At 45.9% G+C, this 23,033-nt stretch overlaps 11 protein-coding genes across 11 annotated transcripts; 6 read left to right on the plus strand and 5 right to left on the minus strand.

Moving 5' to 3' along the window:
- Window positions 1–467: 467 nt before the first annotated feature.
- FTJAE_5172 (arginine deiminase type-3) lies at window positions 468–2,446 on the plus strand (the record flags this gene model as incomplete). The annotated part of the gene is made up of 3 exons (XM_037351651.1): window positions 468–498; window positions 633–1,591; window positions 1,718–2,446. 3 exons carry the CDS (start codon window positions 468–470, stop codon window positions 2,444–2,446), a joined length of 1,719 nt encoding a protein of 572 aa, XP_037207776.1.
- Window positions 2,447–2,809: 363 nt separating this feature from the next.
- On the minus strand, window positions 2,810–3,265 carry FTJAE_5173 (aminoglycoside phosphotransferase; the record flags this gene model as incomplete). The annotated part of the gene is made up of 2 exons (XM_037351652.1): window positions 2,810–2,994; window positions 3,076–3,265. The coding sequence occupies 2 exons, from the start codon at window positions 3,263–3,265 to the stop codon at window positions 2,810–2,812; spliced, it is 375 nt and encodes a 124-aa protein (XP_037207777.1).
- Window positions 3,266–4,400: 1,135 nt separating this feature from the next.
- FTJAE_5174 (uncharacterized protein) lies at window positions 4,401–5,006 on the plus strand (the record flags this gene model as incomplete). The annotated part of the gene is made up of 1 exon (XM_037351653.1): window positions 4,401–5,006. One exon carries the CDS (start codon window positions 4,401–4,403, stop codon window positions 5,004–5,006), a length of 606 nt encoding a protein of 201 aa, XP_037207778.1.
- Window positions 5,007–5,448: 442 nt separating this feature from the next.
- Window positions 5,449–6,501, plus strand: FTJAE_5175 (ankyrin; the record flags this gene model as incomplete). The annotated part of the gene is made up of 1 exon (XM_037351654.1): window positions 5,449–6,501. One exon carries the CDS (start codon window positions 5,449–5,451, stop codon window positions 6,499–6,501), a length of 1,053 nt encoding a protein of 350 aa, XP_037207779.1.
- A 135-nt stretch (window positions 6,502–6,636) lies between these two features.
- Window positions 6,637–7,491, minus strand: FTJAE_5176 (Dehydrogenase reductase SDR family member on chromosome X; the record flags this gene model as incomplete). Its single annotated transcript, XM_037351655.1, has 1 exon — window positions 6,637–7,491. The coding sequence occupies one exon, from the start codon at window positions 7,489–7,491 to the stop codon at window positions 6,637–6,639; it is 855 nt and encodes a 284-aa protein (XP_037207780.1).
- Window positions 7,492–7,797: 306 nt separating this feature from the next.
- Window positions 7,798–8,901, minus strand: FTJAE_5177 (WW domain protein; the record flags this gene model as incomplete). The annotated part of the gene is made up of 2 exons (XM_037351656.1): window positions 7,798–7,918; window positions 7,967–8,901. 2 exons carry the CDS (start codon window positions 8,899–8,901, stop codon window positions 7,798–7,800), a joined length of 1,056 nt encoding a protein of 351 aa, XP_037207781.1.
- A 1,017-nt stretch (window positions 8,902–9,918) lies between these two features.
- Window positions 9,919–10,920, plus strand: FTJAE_5178 (uncharacterized protein; the record flags this gene model as incomplete). The annotated part of the gene is made up of 1 exon (XM_037351657.1): window positions 9,919–10,920. One exon carries the CDS (start codon window positions 9,919–9,921, stop codon window positions 10,918–10,920), a length of 1,002 nt encoding a protein of 333 aa, XP_037207782.1.
- Window positions 10,921–12,721: 1,801 nt separating this feature from the next.
- Window positions 12,722–15,599, plus strand: FTJAE_5179 (AAA family ATPase; the record flags this gene model as incomplete). The annotated part of the gene is made up of 12 exons (XM_037351658.1): window positions 12,722–12,772; window positions 12,811–13,251; window positions 13,303–13,650; window positions 13,707–14,069; window positions 14,124–14,328; window positions 14,390–14,570; window positions 14,618–14,653; window positions 14,710–14,788; window positions 14,842–14,884; window positions 14,939–15,016; window positions 15,069–15,098; window positions 15,151–15,599. The coding sequence occupies 12 exons, from the start codon at window positions 12,722–12,724 to the stop codon at window positions 15,597–15,599; spliced, it is 2,304 nt and encodes a 767-aa protein (XP_037207783.1).
- Window positions 15,600–15,718: 119 nt separating this feature from the next.
- Window positions 15,719–16,912, minus strand: FTJAE_5180 (kinesin; the record flags this gene model as incomplete). Its single annotated transcript, XM_037351660.1, has 1 exon — window positions 15,719–16,912. The coding sequence occupies one exon, from the start codon at window positions 16,910–16,912 to the stop codon at window positions 15,719–15,721; it is 1,194 nt and encodes a 397-aa protein (XP_037207784.1).
- Window positions 16,913–18,200: 1,288 nt separating this feature from the next.
- On the plus strand, window positions 18,201–19,112 carry FTJAE_5181 (uncharacterized protein; the record flags this gene model as incomplete). Its single annotated transcript, XM_037351661.1, has 1 exon — window positions 18,201–19,112. One exon carries the CDS (start codon window positions 18,201–18,203, stop codon window positions 19,110–19,112), a length of 912 nt encoding a protein of 303 aa, XP_037207785.1.
- Window positions 19,113–19,821: 709 nt separating this feature from the next.
- Window positions 19,822–20,133, minus strand: FTJAE_5182 (Ras guanine-nucleotide exchange Cdc25p; the record flags this gene model as incomplete). Its single annotated transcript, XM_037351662.1, has 1 exon — window positions 19,822–20,133. One exon carries the CDS (start codon window positions 20,131–20,133, stop codon window positions 19,822–19,824), a length of 312 nt encoding a protein of 103 aa, XP_037207786.1.
- Window positions 20,134–23,033: the final 2,900 nt, after the last annotated feature.

The following is a 23,033-nucleotide window of genomic DNA, read 5'->3' on the forward strand; positions in this document are numbered from 1 at the left end:
GGCTTCTAGTCTAATATTACGAAGACCAACAGGAGTCTGTACTTGGTAAACTAACAAGAGTAGCATTTAGTGGGAATTTGCACAGACCCGAACATAAACCCAAGTATGTTTACTCATCTCATGTTAGTCAGTGTCAACTCGCGTTAGGGTGTTCAAACGAGTTGAGGCAAGAGAAGCCATCTGTCACCTTCAGTCCTCCCGTCTGTACAGAACGGGGACGGCGCCCAAAGCAGATGCTCTTGCCAAACGAGCAATGACCTTCCGATAAACACAAAACAACGGCTCATTTTCATTTCCCACCTCAACATCAGCCCTCCCATCTCAGTATCATCAGCAACACATCACTCTCAGCCTCTGCATCGGTATCATCATCAGTCTCGTCTTCTGCATCAACCTTGTTCTCATCGTCATCACCTGCATCATCAATTACTCTTGCTCTGACTTCGTCTCATTCCTCCACTGCAGCAATGCGCTCTCTTCACCTTCTGGCTTTTTGCGGTGAGACTCCCACTAACCCTACCTATATTAAGCATAACTTTACCTACACCTAGCCTCACTTTACCTATCTTAATCCTAAGTTTACCTATCCTAAGCCTAAGCTTACTTATCCTAAGCCTTACCTAAATACCCAGCAATCAATTCTGCAGATCCAGCTCTGACCGCCCACTCTTTAGGCCTTCCACTGGCTTCAGCTTGCCCCCCGAAACCTTCTTTCAAGGCCGACATTCGTGCTGACACCAACCGTGATGGACGAGTCGACCTCGAAGGTTCTTCGGACACGAAAGACAAGACGCGATGGACAGAAGAGTCCGGTGCCATTTTCCTTCCCAACATCGGCGATACAGATCAACGATGCCTGTCTGAGTTTACCGGTCGTAAGGTTCTACTTGACAAGAACCTTGACGATTGCCACGATGCTTCTGACAATACTCAGAGATCCCCCGACTATCTCGCACCCCTCAAGACCGTCCCCATCCCAATCCTTCCCGAAAACGCAAAGGGTACGGTTACAGTTCCTGATGCGACTCAGCGAAAGCTCGTGCGTATCTTCCAGAAGCAGGGCAAGGATTGGGTATACATCGACAACGACCATACTTTCTCTCAACGGGAGCTGCAGGCTGGCCTTGATCTTGGCATTGATGCTCGTAATACCAGACGTCCCAAGAGTTCGGACACCAGAAGTCCCGAGCGCTGGGATGGGCGTGTCACTGTTCGCTTCACCATCCAAGTCGGAAGTACCAAATCATCTGACACAGTCATGTTACGTGTCGCACCCGTGCTCATACACCATCACCTCCAAATGGTCGAACAAGTCCTCACCGTCCAGAAAGCCTCGAACCCTTATCTTAATGACTTCGCCAACATCCTCGACTCAATTACAAAGGCAGCTGGCCTCAAGAAAGACCTTGGCCTCTTTCTCATGCACGGAAAAAGGTTTGATAAGTGGGCCCAAGACTTTGTTGAGCCAGGCTACGCAAGCATGCCTGGTCCAAATGGAACAGTATCTATCCGGATCCTGATTCGGTGTCCCCGCGCCCGCGCTTCGCAAGAGGGCGGTCGAAACCTCTTTCTGTTTGTCCGAAAAGCTGGAGTTAGTGCAGTGCAGCACCTCGGAGTCTCGAGCCCTGATATCGATTCTGGCGGCAACATCGAAGCCATTCCTCCCTACACCTTCAAGGGCAAGACCTGACGAGCTGGACGTCTCATCGTTGGCCAGCATGGTAGCAAATACCATCATATTCTGTCCTACCTCGAAGCTCAAGAGTCACAGAAGCCCCTTCGACTTGACACTGACTGGCTTGCCGTGGGTCATGTCGATGAGTTCCTCCAGTTCATTCCCGCCAACAACACCCGAGGTTGGGTTGCAGTCATCGGTGATCCTATTTTAGCCATCAAGATCCTTGAAAACGCGAAAAAGGCCGGGCATGGGTCGCTCCCGGCTATCTCACGCAAGGGCGATACTGAGTGGCCGCGGTCCTGCAAGACGCCCGAGTGTGACCAGCCCGTGAATTCCATTACCGTGAGCCAGCTGTTGAGCAATAACAGGCTGATGAAGCTCAACAAATGGTGCGATCGGAAAATCAAGAGCAACGTCAAGACTCTCAGGAAGGAAGTTGGACTCACCGATGAGGACATCATTCGCATTCCGGCTTTGTTCATTGAGAACGGCCCCTGGGATGGTCCTGACTCGGAAACCGAAGTCGGGGCCTTTTTCCCTGCTGCCATAAACAACCTCGTTCTCACTGGGTACAACACTTGCATTGCGCCTTACCCATGGGGTCCAAGGGTCGGGGGGGACATCTTTGCCGAGACAATTAGCCACAAATATGCCGAAGTTGGAATGAAGATCGAGTTTATCGATGACTGGGATACTCATCATAGACTCCAAGGAGGAGTTCATTGTGGGACCAACTCATTTCGAAGCATGTCTGCACCGTGGTGGTGATCGCATTGGGTTGTAAGACCTTGAGTAATTCGCCGTTGTTGTAGATAGTATTTTATTCATATGCAGCATCAGTATTCCTTTCCATACCTCATGGCCCTCCAGTAACTTAATGCTCTTGTGATCAACAGTCTCGCGACTCTACATCAGTGGTCTAGCTCGGGATCTTAAGCCTAAATGACAAAAAGTTTAGGTAACTTAGTATAAATTAGGATACCTAAGTTTAGGATACCATTTGTGGAGTTTATTGGCACCCTAAACTTAGGTTCCATGTTTTCTTGCTCCTAATTTGAATCTTGCTAACAGGAATCTAATTCCGGCAAGGGCCCACGCAAAGCCGTGAAAGGTTTGTCGTCGGTATTCTCCCTAAACATCCTCGATCTCAAGTTCCGGACCAGCCCCGTGCTTCAGGGCGCCGAGGTAAGACTGCAGGAGGTCGTTCTCATGAGCGCGGCGATCCTGATACGGCAGTGCGCCGCCGATGAAGTAAGTAACATTATGCATGGCTGATGCAGACTGAGTTACCTGCCAGTCAAGAAAGCCAGGCTCTCCTGCGGGTGACATGAGTGTATTTCAAATATGAGCATCACCATGGACGACACACTTCATTTTGGAGTCAGATTCCCAAAGACCTGTGAATGTCGCCGCCATACGCTCCCGATCCTCCATAGACTCAGGAAGCGGAGGTCTCGCATCTAGAGCAAAACGTTTATCCCATTCATCAGGCACCAACAAACCCAAGATTGCATCTTTGATCGAAATTGTTTCACTTGTACCCCCCCAGGTGCTGGCATGGAGGGTAGCGAGCTGCTCGACACTCATTCTCGCCCTCTCAACCGTCCATGTCCCAAGTGGGTTACTAAATGTGCAGCCCTGAGCTTTGAGATCAGCCATCACAACGATTCCATGGCCGTTCAGTATTTGTACCGGGATACAATACCGGTAGCAGGGGGATCTTGAGCTTTGGGGTAAGGTAGTAGTAGAACTTAGCAGCTTCGATTCTATCAATGGCGTAGAGGAAAGGAAAAGATTCTCGAATGTCGGGATTGGATCCGCCTTTGACGCAAATATTACTGACGCTGTCATCGGTATCACTCTGGAACGTTAGTTTGATTGAGACCTTGGAAACCGCTCCATGGATTATCTCAATGACTTCAACATCTTTGACAGGCTTTTTTTGAGAATCTGGGTGAACCGTTGCTTCGTAAGATCGTCGACCGTCAGCGGCAACGGCTCATTTAATCGTATGACGCCATTTACCTTGCGTGCATTTGAAGCCATAATGATTGTATTTTGCAATCTGCAAAGAGGTCGCCTTCGGTGTATTGGAGAGCAAGGATGTTAAAGAACTTTTGAAGTGCTTATATGCCCAGATAGATTAGCATTCAAAAGTTCTTTGACGTCCTTGGTGAACAGTGCATATCTGACATGTCGATACTTGGCCCGGATTACACTTTACAGGGCTCTGCTGATCTTGGCAGGGATTCAGTCGGAGTCCATAGGCTATGAATAGCAGCCTATGTGCATATGCTAAGTATGATGATATGAGGACAAGTAGGTCAATCACCTTGCTTCAGGGATGAACCCTGTTAGCCTTGACCGCTGTGCGGAAGTATGCCATAGCGCATGTGTGATCCCAAAGAAGAAACCAAAAGCCGGCTTCGACATGGCAAGGAATAAATAAATTTGTTCCAGTCGTAGTATGTAGTGATCCACAGCGTCTTATGCAAGAACTCACCGGCGAATGAGTCACCAGCCACTGCAAAGGGAAGGCCTGTCGTCAGGTGCGGGGAAAACAAGTGACCTAATGCAGCCTAAACACCAGAACCGTAGTGAATCTGAGCTTCCAACAGCATTTATATGTGACCTGCGCTCACTCGTGCGTTGTCTTCCTCTATATAAACTCCTACAACGCGTGAAAATAATTTACGGCCATTTTCCCTTCTGAAAAGTCATCATGGCTCCAACAATTGAAGAACTATTAAAGGAATACGACTTTGACCCCTCCCTCATCGACAGAGTCGCATTTCGCAAACACAAACAGCCCATCGCCATCGTCGAACCCGACCCAACATGGCCAGAGCATTTCGCCCGTGCAAAAGCACGCATCGAATCCGCCATCGGCGACACAGCAGTGTCAATCAACCACGTCGGCTCAACCAGCGTCCCAGGCCTACCAGCAAAAGCCGTCATCGACATTGACCTAACAGTCAAAGACATCAACGACGAAGCTTCCTATGTAGATGCGCTTGAGAATGTTGGTTTTCATTTTCTCGTCAGGGAGCCGGGGTGGCATGGACATCGCTTCTTTTGCGATTATGAACCCGTGCCGACGAATTTGCATGTTTGGGGGCCGGGATGTCCGGAGGTGGTGAGACATAAGATCTTTGCGGATTGGTTGAGGAAGAATGAGGATGATAGGAAGGCTTACGAGAGTATTAAGAGGGAGGCTGCGAGGGCGAGTGTTGAGAATGGGGAGGATGTTATGGAGTATAATAATAGGAAGCAGAATGTCATTCGGGAGATTCTGCGGAGGGCGTTCAAGGACTTGGGATACCTTTAAAGCATGCCAGGCGGTCTCTCATGATCTTTGGGTGGGTGCAAGCCAGGAAACAACGGAATATCACGCGAGGTCAAAGAGGCTGCAAAACAAGCTTCCGTGATCGTTGAGATAAGTGCCTTGGAATAGACCGAGACATAAATACTGTGCTATCTGTTCCTAAGCATTTTGCCATGCTTAGAAGTGCTCATAGAACCCGGATTATCTTGAGATCAAGCTCTGGTAGATGCATGCTCTCGGAAGTTGCCGTGAAGTTCTTGTGATACCTTCCAATTCGAGCCTAGATTTCAGCTAGCCTCAGCTCGGTCCACGACTCCAAATGGCGAAGACCGACTTGCTGCCTGAATGACTCCAACTGAAAATTCACGTTTTTTCACAAGCCTTCTACTATAACATTCCGAGCCAGTTTCCTTTCCTCCTCCAGAATTTTGTAAAACCGCTCAAGATGTCTCACGAGCCAATGGAGACCTGTCCATGCCACGCCCCAGGCGACGATCCCGCCGAAATCACAACGTTGCACCAAGCAGCTTTTCACCAAAACAACCAACGACTAGAACAGCTTCTACAAAATGGCGCTAATGTATCAGCTACGCAAACGGCTCGCGACTTTACGCCGCTTCACTATGCCGTCCAATTCGGCGATGAGAAAGCGGTGCAGATGCTCATTGAAGCCGAGGCCAACGTCTCTGCAGCAAGCTACGATGGTGTCACGCCGTTACACAACACGTCTGCCGGCGGCGATGTGAAAATTGCAGAAATGCTCTTGAAGGCGGGGGCCAATGTTGACAGTCGCAATATCGATGAAGAAACGCCTCTTCATGTCGTGTCATTGTTTGGGGAGACACAAATTGCAAAGCTACTCATAGACGCTGGGGCGGATGTCTCGGTAAAGGATTGCTATGGAAATACGGCTTTGCATATCGCTGCAGCCCATGAGCATATTGGAATCGCCCAAATGCTTCTTGACGCTGACGCTGACGTAAATGCAGTGAACAACAATGGGGACCCAGTGCTACATCATGCAATGAGCGATGGACCAGAATGCGTCAAACTTCTCATCGAGCATGGAGCAGACGTTCACCTCAGAGGCGAAGGCGGTGATACCCTTCTGCATCGCGCAGCGCAGAGCTCACCTGAACTAGCGCGAGACTTACTCAAAGCTGGCATTGACAATGAAGCAGCAAACGATGAAGGAGCATCACCTCTCCACGTTGCTGCAACGTATGGGGATATTGAATCGTTGAGGATTCTAATCGAGAGTGGAGCCGATGTCAGAGCGACCAACAATGACGGCGAGACGGCTCTGCATCTTGTGGCAGGGAACCTATCCGCGCTGTATCTCGGCAACGGGCGTGATTCCGATGAGAAGGCGAAAGCGTTGATCCAGGCGGGAGCGGATATCGAGGCGAAAGCAAAGTCTGGAAAGACACCTCTGGACTATGCGGTTGATTCTGGCCATGAAACGGTTGAGAAAGTACTTCGTGAGATGGCATTGTAAGTCCAGAACAGCCGGACAGGGTCTTGCTTTGCTACCAAAAATGTATTTAGTAAGACATAGATATTCAGAAGCTACACAACTCGCCTAGATCCTTATGGTGAATTGTTGCACCCAACAGCGCTAGTTCTTAGTATCTCATGTACGATCGACAAGAGCCCAGGTATGGTCAGCAATCTTTCCTCTCTCCTCCTCAGTCCACTCTTTCTTCCCCCCAATCACCTCCCCATGGTTATCGATACAAGCCCACGACACATTCTTCGATTGCAACTCTTCCGCGGCTTTGTAAAGTCCATCAAGTTGTCTTTCAGCGCACTGCTCAGGCTGGAGACCAACCAATTTCGAAGCAACCTTTGACACAACCCGGAAATACCAAGCTGAATTCTTGGGTGTCGCTGTATTCACTACTCCAGGATATCCGTGTGCAAAGAACTGTTTGGCACCTTGATTTTGAAGTGCGTGATACTGTATCATTGCGTCATTCATGGTGATACAGTGGTTGGCTGCGTGAGCAAGACTGAAGGTTTCCTTGAGGTCGAGATCATCCCAGTTCAGCTTCTCAGGACTGGCATTCAGCCCGTCCAGAACAAGAAGAACTTTCGCATCTTGGCTAAGAATAGGTCTGAGCTCTCTAATCAAGAGCTGACGGCCGTAGTAGTGCAGCGCCATCTTCCTATCAATCCCCTCAGGTGTTTCCGTGCGTCCAGCGAAAGACATGATTCCTTGCGTCATCACAAGAAGATCAAGAGGGCTGTTCTGGCTATTGCTTCTGAACTCTTGCGCAAACTCTTTCAAAGCGTGCATTGACGTTGCATCGACGGCGCGAAATGAGACTTTGTCAGCTGGCATGACCTGAGGTTTTGTGCGGCCCACAATGGTGATTGATGAGAACTGGTAATTGGGAGATGTCGCCAGACGGCTGGCGATTGCGTAGCCAATACCGCTGGTGCCGCCTACTACCAAGGCGTTGGAGCCGGTTATGACTTTGTTCATGGTGAAGATGAGATGAGGAGAGGAGATGTCAGACAAGATGCGGGGAATAGAGAACAAGATATAACAGACAAAGGTATGACAGACCAGTCAAAACTAGCAAATGACCAATATTTATATTGAAAGGGTGCAATTAGCGATAAGAGTTGATGCAGCGCCGCTTTCATGCGGGCAGATCACTAGTGCTTATGCTGTCGCATAATCGTCTGCAAAAGGAGATTTTCCATACCCGTCTCACATTATACATTATCCCGAGTCCGAGTGCGAAAATAATCACAGGTGCCCGTCTTCACCTCACGGACTCACATGCTACTTGCTCAATGAACGTATAATCTCTTCCATACGAGCAAAAGCGAATTCGTCCATCACCTCCCTCCAGATCCTGTCCTGAACACTCTTGCCCTCTTCAGTGTAGTAGTACGAGCCGAGCCTGGGATCTGTTAGCCACTGGTGGAAAATGCGTTGCAGCAGTACTTACGGGTAGATCTTCCAGTCCATTAAATACGACCCATGGGATTCCTCTCCTTTGACTATCGCTGCATCAATGTAGGTTGAGGCAGCTTGTTCCTGCGTACGGCCGACTAACTTGGTTGCTGTGGCCATCGCCAGTCTCATCAGCCAAGTGCCTTTGTCCATCAACCCAGTGCCCTTTGTCATGCCTGGATCAACAAGGTTTATGACAACATCGCTTGGGTCAACGTGCTGAGAGAGTTTGTCGATAAAGAAGTGACCGAGAAGTTTGGACTTTCCGTAATGCCCCATGCCATCGAAGTTGGCTTCTGAATCGAGAGCAGAGATGATATGGTCGGCCTTGGCTTCGGGCAGTTCGCAGTACAGTGCTGTCCCCGAACTGACGATGGTGAGGCGACCTGGCTTCGCAGTTGGAGCCCTACTCTTTAGTATGGGCAAGAGAAGAACGGATAGGTACATGGTGGAGAGGAAGTTGACCTGAATAGTCTCTTCATGACCTGTTGTCTTGTTACGGTGAAAGGTTATATCGCCCATGCCAGCGTTGAGAATGACAAAATCTATCCTAGACAGAGTCTCACATCGCTTTGCAAAGCCTTCAACGGAGCTGTAGCTCCCCATGTCAAGCCTCCAAACATCAATCTGGGGACTTGTGGACGATGATGTTTGACGGAGTTGATTTGCAGCAGCATTACCCTTGTGTTCAGATCTCACAGCGATGATGAGATGACTCAAGTTATGCTGGAGCAGAAGCTTGGCACATGCAAAGCCGATGCCATTGTTTGCTCCGGTGACGATGGCTGTTTGGCCTGAAAGGTCGAGGTCCTTGGGGGGTAATTGGGGTTTGGTGCATAGTTGGGATTGGATGAATTGTTGGCCAACGGATAGGGTAAGTGCAGGCATTTGTGAGGATGCACTTCGGAAGGGAGATACGTTCTTAGCCATGGTGAATGTTCAAGATGTTGCCTTTGGGGTGAATAATCTGGGACTAAAGTATGAATCAATTCCAAGGATATCGCTCTGAGGAACAGATTTCTTTTATACCAGATATTCAAGTACATGAAATGCGCCTATCTATTGTACACTCTGTCGCGATCGACATAGACATATAACTAACCAAGCCGGGGTAACGATGTGGTCTTCGCATCTTAACGTGCTTCGCTACCCCTTGATGCGCGGGATTACACTTCCTTTCAGCTTCGTGTCAGATGGTAACGCCTTCGCATACTCCTCCTAGGTTTTCGGATCGGCCTTCGCCAAATGACCAGATTGATGTCTCAACACGGTTAGCGTACATGATAAGATCTGCGGTAACTCGGAGCTTTTTAAAATCCGAACAGGCCGGAGATAACGCTTAGCCTAATTCAGGCATCAATCTGGTCAAGCGCTGATTATTCCAGCCAGGGTCCATGACAGAGGATTGAGGCTGAGCGGATGCGAGATTTGGACTAAGTTGAAGCCCTCATTCGGGTCGGTCAGCATCACTCCATCACCATCCGTAAACATCTGACCTAATGCCAGCCACTGAATTTACGTTTCTTACCGTTGATGGCCATGGGCGTCCGGTCGAACCCGGTAGTCGAGCCTCGATTCGCAGTCGGTGTATGAAGGGGGTCAATGTACGCCCGGGCTCGCGCCGATCGAGAAGAAAGGCGCGTGAGGCATCAGAGACAGTCGCCGCAGCAGAAAGTCTCGGCAAGACTACCGAATCCTCAGAGATTACGTCTCATTGTCAATTAACAAGTTGCGGGCCCTTTTCAAAGTCACTGCAGGCCCGGACTGATGAGCTTGGCTTTGACTCATCACGCTTGCCATCAACTGCATGGCGATTAGGTATATCCACATCGGAAACTCAGTCATCAGTGCTAATCCAACTTTGTAGTCGTCAAGTTCAACGCTCTGCTCGACGCGGCATATCCTCTCGAGATATACCTCGAGAATATAAACCTCCAAGAACACAGCATGATCGACAACTTGACATTGCTGCACGAGAATAAGACCCTACTAGAATGCATGTTTCTGGCTACATATGCTGTGGACGATTTATGCTCGGGTACCAAGCTATCACTTCGAACCCAGCGGATACTCTGCACCATCCTCTCGTCTCTAAACAGCAGTCTTCGTGATGCTTCAGGGCAACAATCCCACACCACGATATTTATCATATTGATTCTTCTCTTTGCAGCTGAGTCGTTTCATGACTTTGATGCTGTTTCAACACACCTTGAGGGACTGAGGAGATTGTTGGAACTGCGCGAGACGAAGCCGGTGCCCTTGGACTCTAAACTGTTGTTCAAGATCCAGCAGGTCGATCTTAGAATGTCGTTGGCGACAGGTCGTCCGCTATACTTCCCTTTCGACTATTCCTGCTCACAACAGCCTGTTGGCGTCATCAGTCCGCCAAGAATTATCCCCTGGCTGGTGGTACATCCTGCACTGATGACCTGTTATCAGACATTGCGAGCTTTGTCGAATCATGCGAACAAGCGTCAAGCCTCAAAAGTTGGAACCCTTCTAAACTGGGCTGCTTTCCAGTCTCAAGTTAGCACAAGTCAAACTCATCTCATAGCTCTTGAGAGCAGTCAGCTACCTGTCGAGTCTGAGGCTCTGCGACTCGGCATGCTTGCCTTCTTATCCACACTCTCACGTAGCCCGGCACGGAAGTCTCACCTACCAACTTTTACCTCACAGCTTGAGGAGTGCTATGTTGCCATGAAACAAGAGCAAGATTTCTACTTGCCATTGCTTATTTGGCTGATGTTGATGGGATATATGTCTACCATCGATACATCCAGCTTGATATCATTAACAGTCTGGAAATCTTTTGTTGAGCCCGACTTGACTTGGAAGGCTGCACAAGGAATTATCAGTAAGCTTCCATGGATTGAAGTAATTCATGATGAACCGGGAGAAAAAGGCTTTAGACACTTACAGACTTGGGATGACGAATCAGGGCGTCACTAATTAGACGCATGAAGAGCTACGTATATCCAGACGACAATTGGGAATAATATACCTTATATTATATATTATGGTGATAGTATTGTTGAAGTTAACTAGGTAGATGAGTATCAGACAGTATTTCCACATAAGGATGTTTGTGATAGCCGTAACCTTTGATGGACCTACGCATCGTGAATTGTCAGCGCCCCTGGTTTTGGGCCACGTTTGCCAGCTGGTTTCGAAAGTGGTTTAGTACTACATGTCGTGGTATTTACAAAAGCCAATGCGAGGCTTGCTGGTAGAATTACTAAGTGCTTTCCTTTCCGCCCATGCATGCAGATCCTCCAAAGACCACTGAACTAATCGCGACAAGTAAGAACATTTCAAATTCTACTAAGCAAACTGTTTTCAGTAGCTCCATGTTCAAGTTCATATCTCTGGCATCCCCGTGAATTTATGACCTTATAGAGCTGACAGGCCCTTACGTCCATAAATAAACACAGATACCATACACTTCTGATACTTGAATAAGTATTTTGGCTTATTCTGTAGTTTGTCTATAAGCTATCTCGGGCTTCTGTGGTAACAGTGTATTTCTGCCGAATGAGGATAGATTCGCCCTAACTCTCGACTGGTCGCCAGAAGTATTGTCCTTTGAAATGGTAGTATCAATAGCTTTAGTTAGTATAGGACCTTGGGAAGTTATTGGAGTACTATCGAGTTTCGCGTGTTTCAATATACTCTGCAAGTACGTGGCTATCGATTTCTCTTGAGCTTCGAGGGGAGCGTTGGCAAAATTATGTACTTGCTGAGGATGCAATTTGCTTGGGTCGATGCCATTGTCCAGAAGCAATTGTTCTGCCGCAGCGAGAGGTGTTTGCTTGACAGGAGTTGGATATGTATCCAGCTCTTGGCTTTTCACAGAGGCTGTCATCTGCTGTCTGCCCCCTCGCGTGAATCTGTTTTGGTCATATTGTAAGCAAGTGCGAGTTGGAGATGAATTTAGCTGGGGGTATCCTCACGAATCTCGGTCATAGAAAGAATTTCCGGCCTCTATCCTGTCTTTCGAAGCTCTAAAAGCCGGTGCGGGGATCTTCCGCTGAGGCTGTAGGTCTTCATTTTCGCGCGGGGGTAGTCCTCGCTTCAAGGAACCCTTGGCAATGCTACTGAGTTCTTCGGTCACCGGTTGTGTCCTGCGCATATCGGGGGACGTTCCTAAATCAGACCCTTAGTGTTGACTCCCAGTCCGAATTGTAGAGTGAAACTAACCTGATTGACTAGAGCGTGGGAAGTTGTATCCAACTCTTGATGTGATTTGCCTTCCTGGAAACAAGAACAGATAACATATGCACGGTCCCACATCACTTATCGAATCTACTGAAACTTCGATCTAAATACATATGTCCCGACGGAGCATTGAACCGGCAAAGTAACCGAGAGTTGACCACTCAAGTCAATTTGCCGTCGTAGGAGAAATGAAGACCTGGCATACTTGAAATACTTTTTATAATCTATGCCTAACAGATTCCACCTAGGTTGAGAATATGGCATTGAGGCCCTATGCCTTGCTGAAATGCACATATTCCACACAGGGCTTTATCCGAGATTCATTGCTTCCACTCGGCTATTGCGATACAGCTGATATTCCCATGAAAAGCTGCAGCCTGATCTTCCCACCGAAATTCCCCATTTTCCACGAAACCGTAGAACTTGTGCAGATTGCCTCTTTGTTCTTAAACCCGGTCAATCGGAGAGCACTACCCAACTCAGACAGTTTCAATGTCACACAAGCGGCAGAGACTCAGCCCTGATTCCTTGCGCCATGGATCACCTGCTTCGAGTTCAAACACCTTTACTCGCCGTAGCTATTTTGGTGCGTCCGGCCTAAATGCGGATGGAACTGCTCACCAGGGTGCTTCTTCTCCGAGTTTGCCAGAGACTCGGACCCGAAAGAAACCTATCACAACAGTCGACTGGAGGGCTGAGCTGTGTAGGGTTATGGATCGACGCGAAGATATATCCAACGCAGACTTGCTTGACGGACTTGACGCTGCGTTTGATGAGCTCAAAGAGTCACGAAGCCGGCTCCAAGCCAGAGAAAACTTTCTCCATGGCCCGCCTCGCCACCAAGTCCTATACCGTATTCGATGTGAGGGATCTCGGTTAGACGACGAGGATTCTGACGCGTCTGAAGAGACGACTGAAGAAGGCTATACAACCTACGAAAAACCTCCTTGGGTGGTTCAGTACGGTCCGCATAAGGCCCATTTGCGCGCCGGCAGCCATGTCCCAAGCTTGGAACTCTATCTGGAAAGGAACAAAGACATTGCCTTCCTGGTTTATGTGGATTTAGTATGTTGCAGAAAGATCCTCAGAGAATCTCCCCATGATTCCTCACATCAGTATCATCCAATTGAAGCTGCTGCTTTACCTATGTACACAAAAGAGTCCATCTGCATCATTTCTCCACATCTGAGAAATGCCTTACACGATCTTAAACTTTCTGCATTGGAAGGTATACCTCATCCCGACTTTGAGGATCTTTCCCTGCATATTCCTTTCCCATATCTATGGTGGTTCAATCGCCGTGATCAGATTGCAAACACTGTCGCAGAATCAGATGCTGAGTCTCAGTGCTATCTTTCCCTTTTGCAGAACTACATGTTCGATCGATTACAGAGCGCCTGGTCGAAGGTCGATGAACTCACATCAAAAGGACTTATCACTATTGAATACCTTGACTACATCTATGTATGCATAGTATCTTGAGCGAGTGGTTACCGTTTTTGCTAATGCTAAAGGCTTAGACACCAGGGCAAATTCTTATATCGGAGGCCGTCGGAAATGACCTGACACAAACACAATGCTATCGCGTTCTGAATTGGATGAAGAAAACCTACAATCGATATGATGAGTCTCTTATATACACGATAAGAGCTGCGTGGTGGTTGTTTGATGGTACCTTTAAGGAAATCGAGGATGATCTTATCATCACTGCACCAGATCTCACCAACGAGTTCAAAATCGAGTCCCTTTCATATTATCCGCAACGTTTCGCTAGGCCTAACCTAGTCCGGTCACTTTTGGATCGCGGCAAGATGTTTTGGGAGTGTAGAGAGAGGAAGTATGTATCTACATCAGATTTCGGCGGGGACGGACTGCAAAGCTCGGTGAGAGTATTTCTTGCTATATGGTTCGAGTATGTATCACTAACATCTAATCAGATGGACACCCGATTCATGATTGATATGGAAACATACAAGTACATGCACCCTAAAGCTTCAGGGAAGGAAATTGAGCGCCACATGGCGGTCATTCGCACGATTGATCCGCAACAGATCCATCATGCTGAGCTGTCTGCAAGAGACGACTTCCTCATGTGTCTGCCGACTACCATCGTTGGTTTCAACATGAACAAGAAAGAATGGGGTGCGATTACTACCCACGCCAGCCCTAAGAATACCACCATCTTGCTGATTCCTGCGTCTAGTTAAACTCGATGTCCATACGCTCCGGGAGGTGAAATGGAATAGCCAGGCATTTGAGTACCTGGTTATCAGTCAAGTCACAAAAGAGCTTATTAAAGCAGTAGTAATCAATCAACTAGGCAACAAAGCCAATGCTGATTTAATACACGGGAAAGGCAATGGCCTGTTTATGCTACTGCATGGGTAAGCCAAGGAAAGCCACTCATATATCCAATACTAATGCCCAGTAGTGGTCCTGGCACTGGCAAAACTCTTACAGCGGAGAGGTATGCACTTTTTAGGTCATCTCGCCAGAATGCTCGCTAATTAATCCTACCTCTAGCGTTGCTGAGATCGCCAAACGGCCGTTATATAGAGTCACTTGCGGTGACATTGGGACAAAGGCAGAGGATGTGGAAAAGGTTCGTTTTCCGGCCACGTAGAGTCATATTTATTTACCGCTAATTCCAACCAGTACCTAGAAATTGTTATGTATCTTGGCAAGACATGGGGATGTGGTATGTATTTCCTCTTTTAATATGGTACCCAACAGACTGCTCATACGGTTATAGTGGTGCTTCTTGATGAAGCAGACGTGTTCCTGGAACAAAGATCTCTGGTCAACCTTGAGAGAAATGCCCTTGTCTCAGGTGAGTAGGGTATGGAGCTGCGATACAAACACGTACTAAATACCCTTGACAGTCTTCCTTAGTGTTCTAGAGTATTATGACGGTAAGCAGATAGAATATAGCTCTGCCTGCAGAGGCTTGTCTGACCATGTCAGGAATTCTTATATTGACGAGCAACCGTGTCGGTATCTTTGATGCGGCTTTCCGATCCCGAATCCAACTAAGCCTACGATATAAGAATCTTGGGCAAGCAGAGCGGCACCAAATCTGGGAGAACTTTCTCAAACATCTTGATCAATTTCAGCAAGACGTTCGATCCAGATTAACATCACAGCCACAACAGGTTTCGTTGATTGGATATGGAATGGACATTTCTGATTTGAGAAAGCACCTGGGTGAGCTTTCTCAGGCAGATCTGAACGGCAGAGAGATTCGCAATGCACTATCCATTGCCCGCCAACTTGCGCTTTATCGTCAAGAAGCATTGCAGTTCCATCACTTGAAGGATGTGATGGACGAGGCGAAGAAGTTTGATGACTATCTGAACGAGATTAATGATGGCTTCTCAGCCGACGATATTTGTAGAGATAGGCGGGAGAGATAATGAGCTGATGACGAATTCGATACTTACAACACTGCACTGACCATGTACAACATGCTGATGAGAGGCATCTTTACTGTCGTTTACATGGACCGAGTACTTTGAAGTTCTTGGTTTGCTACCTAATCCCACTCATCTAAGACTGCTTTCATTTGGGCGGCGGCTGTCGCTGCTGCGTAATACTGCCATTTCTTACTTTTATGACAATCTGCATAGTCACATATTCCCTTAATAACTAAACACGGAAAGTGATCCCAAATACCAGCACCCTCCATTTCAAATGCAATAATCCCCTCTTCCTTCGCGATCTTATCGCGCTCTTTCCCTGACTTCATGACCTTATCTCCCGACGCTACTGTACCAATATGCAGTTCTGGAAACTCTGGGGGACCTTGTGAGATGCCACCAGAAATCACATTGAGACGCTGCCGCGGGACTACCTGACTGAAATCACAATTGAGCTGCTGGCAGTCTAGCGTACGAGCAAGGTCACAAGCTCCAACGGCGCCACAAGTCCTTTCCCATTCGGGACATGTCGCAGCTTTTAAATGCTTGTGTAAAGATGATGGCGGGTGTAAGACATCTTCTTCAACACCCGGATATTGATACAGGACTCCGCCAGATGGCTCTTCAGTGGCCTGTAAGGACAGAAGATACCCTCGGGCTGCCGAAAGGACCTCCCGGCGAGCTCCACGGCCCGCCAGTCTGGCAAGAAAGCCCCTAATCTGGGAACCTGGCCTGCCATGATTATCATGAAGGGTCCTCTTTCGCTTGAAATCGTTAGGAAATTGCCGACCAAAGTCGTATTGCACGAGCCCATCACTAATCACCACATCTCCCAGAATACGTTCAACATTGGCTGGCCCAAACGGTACGCCACCGCATATACCAACCACCAGTGCTAACCTTATAGCTGGGAAGCTGATTCGGCAGCTAGAGGCAGCGCTGGCAGCAACCCCTTTTCCCATGCTTGGCAAATGGACGAGAACGACATTGTGCTCCCCCAGTGTTCCCAGAGTGTAAGAGTTGGTGTCTAGGATGACTTTTCCATATTCCTTTCGGTCCCATCGTTGGTCCATAAGAGATATGACGGCATCAGACTCCAGGACCAGAGCACAGAAGATGGCAATATGAAAGTCTTGTCGACATTTGGGTTTGGAGGCAACCTTCTTCAGCTTATCGACAGGCTCCTCACGTAAACAGGTTGAACCCGGCACAGAATCAGATTCAACCTGCGATTGAACTGCCACTCTGTCTCCAGAAACTTCAGTCCTAGGTGCGCTCTCAGTAAAATGCGATTCGGGGAGGGAAATCATGTTTCCAGGAATTCGATTTCTCCTCATGGAAAGGGTTGTTGCAGAATGGGTCAAGGTTGGGCGTCTAACAGAGATGGTTGGGACCCCTAAAGCCATGCCGGGTCGACAGGTGGCTATCATTACTCGAATCACCGTTAGTGGTGATTCTCTTTGGATGTTCTCAAAAATCATCTTAAACTTATGCGGCCATGCTAGTGTATCTGCATCGATCTGGCTGGTCCCAAGATGCAAAATGATGTTGAGTCTCGAAATGTTAGGTGCGATATTCTCAAGTATATCAAACCAAGCGCCTGATGTCTCAGCACCCCTAACTGCTTTTGTTACTTCGATTAAAGAAACAACTGACTCTGAGAGTTTCGATTGACGCAATGCTTGTAGAATGACGTGTCTTAGCATTACGATCGCCGCCAAGTCTGACGATCTGGCTTCGCTATATTGCTCAACCATGTTTATCGGTATATAGACCACGGGCTGTCGTGTTTTGATATGCTGTGCTAGCTGGCCTCCGAAAACTCCTATACGATTTGCAGAATCGAAGTCGCCTTGCAAGAGGAGCAAGGAAGAAGTTTCCTTCTCAAGCCATGAGAAAAGCAAGGGATTTTCCCAGATATCGTTGGTATATGTATTGGGAAATGTGGACTGGAGGTTGAACCGCGACAACGCCCTCTGCGTTATGTAGTCCATGTCCAAGTAATAAGAGTATGGCTCGCAAAAGCTAGGAACGTACCATGATAAGGATAGGTCCTGGGGAGTCTGCGCGAGAGTGTATGACGGGTCTAGCAGCCCATCTGCTCCATCAATTAGCGTGTAGCCATCAATAATAGCTGCAGGGATTCTATACCACGCAGGTATCGGTCCAGGCGTCGAAGCAAAAACATGTATCTTTCCCCTAGATCTGTTACCCTGATAATCCCAGGAATGTGCTGTTCATAGGTATTCCCGAGCGAAATCTGTCGTTGTATCTCGCTACGAAACTGACGGACATCATTGTTGTCCATTTCGAGGTCTCAAAATTTAAAGAGACCTGATAGTTTTGAGATTTGGAAGGTTAAGAAATCGGGCCCTACTGCAACCAAGCGTCATTCGCAGCCTGATTCTCACACAAAATATCACGTGCCACACTCGCAGCAAAGATTTCTAATAATAGTCGCAGGGTCCAGGACCAACAAAGATGTCAAAGACAGCTCCTCACCCCGCACAGCCTTTCGAATCAAGCTGGAGAGCCATAGCGGTATAATGCAACCCCCGAAAATTACATGCTCCTGCTAAATCGTTACATGGTCTCAATATGTCGTTCACTACGATCGTATACTACCTTGCCGCTTCTCTCTCGATCATCGTGCTCATGAGATGGCGCCTAATGGTCTTCGCACAAAAGCACCAGTTCTGGACACTCTGGTTCCGCCTGTCTTTGCATGAGCCATATCTTCTGAGCTCGTGGAGTGTCGCATCATTACTAGCGACTACAGAGGCTGCTTACGGCTTTGCACAGCGTCCGGTACTTCAAGAAAGCTATAACCGTCCGCTTGTCTTCTTGTCGATGGGAGTCATGTACGTCTTTGTCTTGGACTTCATGTATAGGTCCTTTCGAAATCGTCGCTATTTACATCTCCGCTGGAAAGCTTGGACTGGCCAAAGCCGAACGGGGATCTCACCGGGTATGGCTCAGTACATTGGAACGCCAGAAGACTGGAAGATTATGGCCCAGAACGGCTTGAGCTTCGTTTCTCGCCCTGTCGACCGTTTTTCCTGGGGCTATTCCGCTCTAATTACACAAGATCCGACCGACCTTCTCAAGGCTAGAGCCGAGGCGATTCCTACGGGTCAAACGACTCGTCCTATACAACAAAGTGGTGTTTACCAACTGACTGCAAACGGGGCCTCTGTATCGCTGGGTGAGAAGCTCGGATTCCAAAGGCGATGTAGCAGGGGTATAATGTCTGTTCCCGTACATCTATTCAAGACGTCACCCATGCTTAGGTGTGGCCTACCTGGAGCGCCGATTTGCCTTGCCTTTGGGATCCTGTCTAGGAACAAAGGCCTAGAGCCACGAACACTTATCTGCAATCTGAAGCAGAAAAGCTCATTTCGCCAATGGGAAGAAGCCGGAATCTGGCGCTCCAACCTATCTTCCAAGCGAACCTCTTGGGTCCTCGATTGGTCCGAGATCAACAGACCTTTCAGTTTTTCATCTCAATGAAGCAGCCTCCACCGGGTTTGTTTGGTCTTCAATCGGGCTTGCTATCTTGACTGCCTTCCTCGAAAGGCTCGTCACTTCACTTGCCTGTATAACAGAGTCTTCAAACTCGTGGACGTTCCGTTTTTGACTGGCAAAAGTTGAGCATTTATGGTGGACGCTTGTTTCCTTCCTACTGTTTACGTCCCTCGTCTGCAAGTGATTTCATTTGTCACTGGCAACAGTAATGAAGCCGTAACTGTCCTCGTACTCTCGACGACAACTTTGCTGGCGATCGTGCGGTACCTGCTGCCTGCCTGGAGAAGTCGACGGTACCTTCGTAACCGCTTCCTGGCTTGGACAGGCCCAAGCCGGACTGGTGTGGACTCTAACCTCATGTCATTGTGTGGGGACAGAGACAATTGGTTCACTCTGGCCAACCAGGCAAAGTCGAGAGGCACGAAAGGAGTTTCATCAGACAACTACGGTTAGCGACTTTATCGCGTTGATGGTATCCAGCTGGATCCTACCGACATCCTCTATAGATAAAGGCGGCCTATAAGGTTAAGCTTTAGGCTATAAATATAGATAATAAATAACAATAAGTTATAATTTTTTTCCTTAATATAAGCTTTTACTTAAAAGCTTTTATAATAATTAATAAATCTTATTATAAGCCTTAAGGTATTATAAAAAAAACTAAGAAAATATAAAAAGAGATATAACTTTAAGTTTATATCGAGGAACTTGAGAATAAAGCTCGCAGCGTCTTGTGGTTCTCGGATGGGTCGATGATCCGCCGTAGGGAGCGGAACGACTCCTTGGCCTGTACTGATACAGCATCCCAAGACTGTTTGAGCCTCAGCACAGAGGTATCGTCCAGTCCCGAGGTGACAGCCACAAGGCCATCGAAATTGCTCAACTGGAACAGATGCTGCGCGATAAGGATCCATGTCTCTATAACATAACCCCGGCCTTTGGGCTCAGCTTCGGTGAGGACGCTCTCTTTGACCCAGTTGGATATTCCGTTGGTGAGCTGGCACATGGCCACCACATTGGGAGCGTCTTTCGAGAAGCGAGAAGACATCCCACAAGAGATCCTGGAATTTCTTGTTAAGAATAAAGATTTATACAAGATAGGGTTACTAGAGAGCGGATCAACTATATATAAACCTGTCTCATGGGTCCTCGTCGATCAGTTGGCTACTGCGTGTTAATTAAGGAGATATAACTATTATACTTAAGATTACTATATATTAAATCTTGGAAATTTAATTAGCTATATATTTTCTTAACTTTTAAAGCCTTTAATATAGAAGGCTATAGGGGGCACTGTCTATAAAGTTAAGACATTATACATTTTATCTTATATTATCACTCTATATACCCCTATTGTGACGGTTGGTGGTTTCTAAACAGGTAAACTAGTCCATACTAGGTTTATGTTTATAGATATATAGGGCATAGTACTAAGCGCATTAGGTTATCATATCTCTTAATAATCAAGTAATGCGGGTTAGGCTTATTAATATAAAGAAATCTTAGTTAATAGCTAGTAAGCTTGGTTCTATCTAATGCTAAATGAGTATATTTTATAGAGATATAGTCACTGTATTAGTAATAAGAATTACTAGTAATTCTTAAGAGTTACTGGTAATTTCTAAGAGTTACTAGTGATTCTTAAGTGGGGATTAGTGACTGGTCTTAGCAGTTACTTGTGGAATCCTTTAGTATATAGTGATTGTGCTTAATTAGAGAAAAATGTAGGGTATATGTAATGTAGATACTAGGGTTATAATATAATCTCTCCCCTCTCTAGGTCTTATCCTCAAGACTTTGCTTACCTATCGCAGTGTTAGCTCTCCCTTGCGTGCGTAGAACTTAACTCTGTAATTATACTTTTCTAGTATACTGACTATATTATCTTTAGAAACTCGCTATTATCTTGCCTACGCTAAATTAATTGCCTCTAAAGGTTATAAAGTTATGCCTTGTTCTCTTTATATTAAAAATTATATGAAATATATAATAAAGGAGGGGTAGAAGAACTGTTCTAAGTATACTTATTGTAGTTGTTTTTGTAATAGTAAAGGTATAACGTTATTTAAGGGTTAGTTTCTTCTTTAGCGTATTATAGTATCTGTATTAACTGTATAGCAGATCGTTTAGTTTAAGAGAAAAATTGTATTAAGGTTAATAAGGAGGCTACTAAAGAGGAGCTTCTCTAACTGTAGCGTTAATTAAATAAGTGTTTATTGAAATTAATATGCCTCTATTATTAGAAGCGTGCTATCTAGAAAAAGGGTTTAAAGGCCCTTAAGAAGGATTCTTAGGCAATAGATAAGTAGGAATGTACTGAAAATTTAGTTAAGTTGTCCGAGTCTGCGGCTATTATTAAGTCTATTAAGGCAGGGGTACTAGATCTTATTGACTGGTTTGCTGTTTTTCCTTTTTCTTTTGACTTTCTTGATGGAAGTTCTTTAGCAATTGCTAGGCATTAATGAGGTGTTTAGACAGTTCCTATATGTTTTTACTTTCTAGGTAGTTTTTCTATTTAATAAGATACTCTGTTCTCTTATCCTCTATTTCCCTTATTTCTCTGATTACTTCTGCCTTGTAGACTTCTAGTCCTGTGATTTGTTGTGGTTTATTGCCGGTTCGAATGTGTATTGTATTAGCTGCTAATTCTAATATCGAGATATAATAAACTGGATAACACCTAATGTTCAGAGGTAGATCTAATTTATATCTATCTTTTCCTATTTACTATTTAATTTTAATTAATCTGAGATACTTGTAGTCTAGTTTGTAACTTGGTCAGTCTATTTTGATGTTTTTGGTAGATAGGTAAACCATATCCCCTTCCAAAAAGGTCAGTCCCTTTAACCTTTTAGGGTCATAGTACCTCTATATCCGTTTTCTAACGAATTCTAGTTCCGTCTTTATTTCTTTATGTAGATCCTTTAGCTTATTACTTGCGATAATAGCTATAGGGTTTATATCTTTAGGTTCCTGTATATTGTAGTATATATTAGGCGTAAATCTAAAGTTTGCATTAGATAGTGTAAGCTTTATACTTTTATTATAGGCGGTGTTATAAGCTAGCTAGGCGTATAGTAGCTTCTTAACCTAATTATCTTATTTATAATTAATATAATACTGTAGGTACTGCTCTACTACTTAGTTTATTCATTCTATTTAACCATCTACTTAGGGTCTGAATACTATAGTGAGTTAGTAAATGACTCCTATATATGCTATTAGCGCTTACTAAAATTTTAAGGCAAACATTAGTCCTCTATCTAAGTATATTTCTCTAGGTAATCTGTGTACTCTAACTATTCTATTGTAGAATATATAGGCTATTTCTTCCGCATCCGTTACTTCAATGTAAGGTAGGTAGTATAGGAACTTCATAAATTAATCTACAATAACTATAATGCTATTATAAAAGATTCTAGTTAAGGGTTCTTTTAATAGTAGTAGTTTAGTTATAAAATCTATTGTAATTAAGTACTATGGTCGTTTTGTGACCTCTATAGGTTGTAGTTCTCTATAAGGCTTGTGCTATTATGATCGTGTCCTTGCATATAGATTACATTACTTAACTGCTTCTTTAACTTGCTTTCTTTAGACTTTATATCCTTATTATAGCAGTCTTTTATAGGTTTTAGTAATACCTTAGTATCTATATAAGGGGTATATGTAGAATTCTCTTATAAACTCTTTTAGATTATTTCCTGGGATTTCTTTATTAGCTACTGGTTACATTTATCCTAATATCTCTATTTGTTAAGTAAATCAGTATTCTCCTTTTTTATTTACTTCTAGCACTTATTCTTTTGCCTTTATAGTGCTAGTATTATAATCTAGTTATTGACTAATTGTATCTGCTTTCCTGTTCTCCGCTCCTTTTCTATAAATAATTATAAAGTTAAATTTATA

Source organism: Fusarium tjaetaba, assembly GCF_013396195.1.
Source record: "Fusarium tjaetaba strain NRRL 66243 chromosome Unknown NRRL66243_c0000097, whole genome shotgun sequence".
In the NCBI taxonomy this organism is placed as follows: Eukaryota; Fungi; Ascomycota; class Sordariomycetes; order Hypocreales; family Nectriaceae; genus Fusarium; species Fusarium tjaetaba.